At 42.8% G+C, this 5,000-nt stretch overlaps 1 protein-coding gene across 2 annotated transcripts in view; it reads left to right on the forward strand.

Moving 5' to 3' along the window:
* Positions 1–5,000, forward strand: part of LOC143026880 (uncharacterized) — a 164,500-nt gene that overhangs the window by 9,354 nt on the left and 150,146 nt on the right. For both annotated transcript variants that reach the window (XM_076187671.1, XM_076187665.1), the window contains exons 5-7: positions 1–158; positions 1,773–1,947; positions 4,232–4,378. The exon at positions 1–158 is cut by the window's left edge and continues 54 nt beyond it. In XM_076187671.1, coding sequence (XP_076043786.1) covers positions 1–158; positions 1,773–1,947; positions 4,232–4,378 — 480 coding nt within the window. The remainder of the gene's footprint in view (positions 159–1,772; positions 1,948–4,231; positions 4,379–5,000) is intronic.

A 5,000-nucleotide genomic window follows, 5' to 3' on the forward strand; every position in this document is an offset into this window, starting at 1 on the left:
TTCTTCAGCCTGAGCCGGCCGGCCCCGGAGGGCTGGGCCCCGGTCCCCATCGAGCCCGATGACGTCATCCTCCTGCCCTACTCCTCGGGCACCACGGGGCTTCCCAAGGGCGTGCAGGTCACCTCCAGGAACTGGGTCTTTGCACTCACCGTCCTTGAGTGAGTGGGACTCGAGAGTGAGAGAACGAGAGTGAGAGGGAGTGAGAGAGCGAGAACGTGAGAGAGAGGAGAAAGAGGAAGAGAAAAAGATTGTATGTGTGTGCGTGTGTGTGTGTGTGTGTGTGTGTGTGTGTGTGTGTGTGTGTGTGTGTGTGTGTGTGTGTGTGTGTGTGTACGTGTGTACATGATTTTATATCTGTGTTTAGGTGTGTGTGTGTGTGTGAGTGTCTGTGTGTGTGTGTGTGTGTGTGTGTGTGTGTGTGTGTGTGTGTGTGTGTGTGTGTGTGTGTGTGTGTGTGTGTGTGTGTGTGTGTGTTTGTACATGGTTTTATATCTGTGATTAGGTGTGTGTGTGTGTATCAGTTTGTGTATCTGTGTGGCTGTATATCTCTTAGGGTCGTCTGTGTGTTTATATCTTATCTCGCGTTTGTGTTTGTTTCTACACAGTAAAACTTCGATAAGAACGACACAATTTACATGATTTAGCATAAGATTTCAATAAGTTAATAAATTTTATTAATCAGTTAATTTATCTATCTTTATTTTATTGTCTATTTATCTGTCCCTTTATTTCTCATTCATCTGTCTGTTTAATTATTTATTTTATTTTACCTTTTTCTATTTATGTGAGTAGAATTGTCCTTTTGTAACACAATCTTCTCCTTACCTCATTCTCTTCCTTCTTTCTTCTCATCTTCCTTTCCTTACTGCCTCCTTCTCTCCCTCTCTCTCTCCGTCCCTCCCTCTCTCCCTCCCTCACTCCCTCTCTCCTTTCTTTCTCTTTTCTTCTTCTCTTCTACCCTCTCTTTTTCGTTCCCTCGCTTCCTACCTCCCTCCTTCCTCATTCATCCATTCATCCATCCATCCATCCATCCATCCATCCATCCATTCACTCCTCCTTTCATCCATCCATTCACCCCTTCTCCCTCCCTCCCTCCCTCCTTCCCTCTTTCCCTCTTTCCCTCCCTCCCTCCTTCCCTCCCTCCCTTCTTCGTTCTCTCCCTTCCTCCCTCCTCCCTCCTCCCTCCCTCCTTCCCTCGCTTCTTCATTCTCTCCATCCCTCCATCCATCCCTCTATCCATCCCTCCATTCATCCCTCTATTCATCCCTCCATTCATCCCTCTATTCATCCCTCCATCCATCCCTCTATCCATCCCTCCATCCATCCCTCTATCTCTCCCTCCCTCCCTCCCTCCTTCTCTCCCTCCTCCCTCCCCATTTTCTCCTTCTTTGCTTCGTTCTTTTCCGTTCCTTCCTTCCTTCCGTTCCTTCCTTCCTTCCTTCCTTCCTTCCATTCTTCCTCTATCTTTCCTTTCCTCCCTCTATCCTCCTCGTATTCCTCCTCCTCCTCCCCTCCTTCGTTTTTTCCTTGCCTCCCTCTAGGATCCCATCTCTAGGGCAACACTTCCCCCCTCCCCCTTCCCCCTCCCACTCTTTCCCCTCCCCCTCTTCCCCCTCTTTCCCCTCCCCCTCCCTCTCTTCCCCCTCCCCCGCTCCCCCTCCCCCTCTCCCCCAGAAAAAAAAATGGCCAGAAGCGCTGGTAATCGCCAACGAAACACTAATCCTCCCTTGCCTTTCGCCTCTCCAACTTCCCCCCCGCCCATGACGATGCAGACACAAGAACTACTTCAAGATGGTCTCTGAGAAGGACGTGCTCCTAGTCGTCCTCCCTATGTTCCATGCCTTTGGCATCGGGGTGGTGTTCGCCACCATCAGCCAGCAGGCGAAGTTGGTCGTCCTTCCTCGATTCATTCCCGAACACTTCCTGGACGCCATCGCCAAGCACAAGGTGAGTGAGAGGGGCACAAAGGACCACAAAGGACTACAAAGGAGAAACATGTCGACAGGAGACCTTTTGGTCCATAACTAGGTCGGATGCGGAAAAAATATAATATAAATATAAATACATATATAAATATAGAAAATGATAATGATAATAATAAAAATATAAATATAAAAATATAGATAAATTAAAAATCACAGCATCATAAATAATAATAAAAGATAGATAAATGCATAGGTATAGTCAAATAATAAACAAACAGGAAAATAGTAAATAGTAAATTGACAGATAAATGAAATTACATGGAAATCAAACAAATAATAATAAACAGTCAGACAAATAACAAACAAACAAACAAATAATATAAAATAAATGGCAGACATTAGCCTACTTCACCGACGACTCCGCCAGGTGATAGACCTTTTATTATTTGTCAATTTATTTATTTTTGATTTTATCTAGATCAGCTGTTCCTAAAGTCCCGATACACCAAAGTTCATCTCCAACTCGACCTGATACCCTCTCTCCAATATCAGTCTGCTGCTCCCAACGTTAATTTCTAAAATTCAGTACAAATGAGCAAACAGGACGGCTATAAACAAACAACTGAATTGCATGGACTCCTTATTTTGTATTGAGTAAATAAATGATTGAAGTACAAATCTTAATATAACATATATATATATATATATATCTATATATATATCTATATATATATATATATATATATTTATATATATACATATATATATATACATTATATATATATATATATGTATATATATACATATATATATATATGTACATATATATGCATATATATGTATAGGTATACATATATATGTATATATATATGCATATATATGTATAGGTATATATATACATATATATATATATATATATATATATTTATATATATATAAATATATATGAGAAATTCGCTAGTGAACAGCGACATCAATCAGTGGCTGAGCGGGTAAAGGCACTTCCTCGGGAGCCTCTTGACGTCAGAGGGGTAGGTTCGAGTCTTATACGCAATGGCCATAATATTTATTATATATATATATATATATATATATATATATATATATATATATATTATATATATATATATTATATATATATATATATATATATATATTTTTTTTTTTTTTTTTTTTTTTTTTTTTGTCGTTAGTTATCTACATTGGTTGTTTGACGAGGCAAACGAGGTGAAAGTCCGTTCGATTTAATGTCTCAGTCTTCTCTCCTTTACAAAAATGGAGCAACCTCTGAGCAAAACTCGGGGGATTGCCAGATCCTACTTACACGGTATAATTTGGCTGTTGCCATTACACACTAAAAAATAATTCATTTTTCACTATATCTACAAAGTACAATGCATGGACTGAGTCTGGACTCTCAGTATCCATGCATGGGATATTTACATAAGATTTACAAAAGATAGAGAACATAAAAGAAATATGTGATAAAGAAATAAAATGTTGATGCATGTTGATCTGGTAGGATGGCAATGATGAAGGAGAAGTATCTATTGTTTCGCCAGGTGTTTGGGCGTAGTCCAGAACGCCTGGCTTCTCTGGTCACTGTCAGATCTGGTGACAATGGAGCGTCCCTTGGGGGACATATCCGAGCACAATAGAGGGTCCCATGAGAGTTGGCTGAAGATGTCGGAGTTCTCTGTCACTCTACATGCGTGCGTGCACGCGTGTGCACGCTAGGCATCTAGGATTTGGCCCTTCCTTTCAATCATCTTGCAACATATATATATATATATATATATTTATATATATATTAATTTATATATTTTTTTTTTTTTTTTTTTTTTTTTCAGGATGCCTTTTTCGATATCCTTTAAGGGTGTTGAGGCACTACTTTAGGAACACCTGATCTAGATATTTCTTTTTTACTTGTTTATGATAATTATGATAGTCATATGTGATATAGGAAGTATTGTCACAATTTCTCTATAGTGCCTAGAACTGGGGCCAACTGTACACTTCTTCTGCCCCCATTACTATAGAAACACCTTCCGCTGCAGGCAGGTCATCCTCCTCGAAGGTCACCCTCGAGCTCCAGTTCAAGGGTGACCTTTCATCAGACACCTTCAGGTATTTGCGACTCCTAGTGAAGGACGTATTCCTCCTCCTTAAACTTCCTCCTTCTTCTCGAAGGTCACACTTGAGGCTCCATTTCGAGGGTGACCCTCCTTCAGACACCTTCAGGTGTTAGCGGCTCTTACCGAAATAGGTATTCCTTGTCTTTAAATGTCATCCTCCTCCTCCTTCAGGTGACGATCCTGCCCCTGGTGCCGCCCATCGTGATCTTCCTGGCGAAGGACCCTCGCGTCGCCAAGTACGACCTCTCGTCCCTCCGCCTCATCATGTGCGGGGCCGCCAGCCTCTCGGCCCAAATCCAAAAGGCCATCGCCGACAAGGTGAGTGACAGACACGATGCCTTTCCTCCTCCTCCTCCTCCTCCTCCTCCTCCTCCTCCTCCTCCTCCTCCTCCTCCTCCTCCTCCTCCTCCTCCTCCTTCTCCTTCTCCTCCTCCTCCTCTTCCTCCTCCTCCTCTTCCCCTCCTCCTCCTCCCTTCCTCCTTCTCCTCCTCCTCCCTTCCCCCCTTCTCCTCCATGTCTCACCTTCCTCCTCCTTTCCTCCTTTCCTCCCCTTCCTTCGCCCTTTCCCTTCCTCCACCTTTTCTCCTCCTGCTCTATTTACCCTTTTCATTTTCTCCTCTTCATCCTTTTCTTCACCTCCTCTTTTTCTCCTTCTCCTTCTCCTCCTTTTCTCCTCCCTCCTACCTCCCGTCCGCCTCCCTTCCCTTCTCCTCTTTCCCTTTCTCTTCCTCTTATTCCCCATCATCTCTACCTAGCCTTCCCCATGGAGACCTTCTCCTCCTCCTCCTACTCCTCCTCCTTCTCTTTCTCCTCTTGCTCCTCCTCTTCCTCCTCTTGTTCCTCCTCCACAACATTTAAAAATCGCTTTGATTTATATTTGGACTCTAATCCGCAAATAGAATATCATCCCTTGCAATAAAAGATCTGACAACCCGACATT

The sequence above is a fragment of the Oratosquilla oratoria genome, chromosome 1 (assembly GCF_046742065.1).
Source record: "Oratosquilla oratoria isolate Oo_2021 chromosome 1, ASM4674206v1, whole genome shotgun sequence".
NCBI lineage: Eukaryota > Metazoa > Arthropoda > Malacostraca > Stomatopoda > Squillidae > Oratosquilla > Oratosquilla oratoria.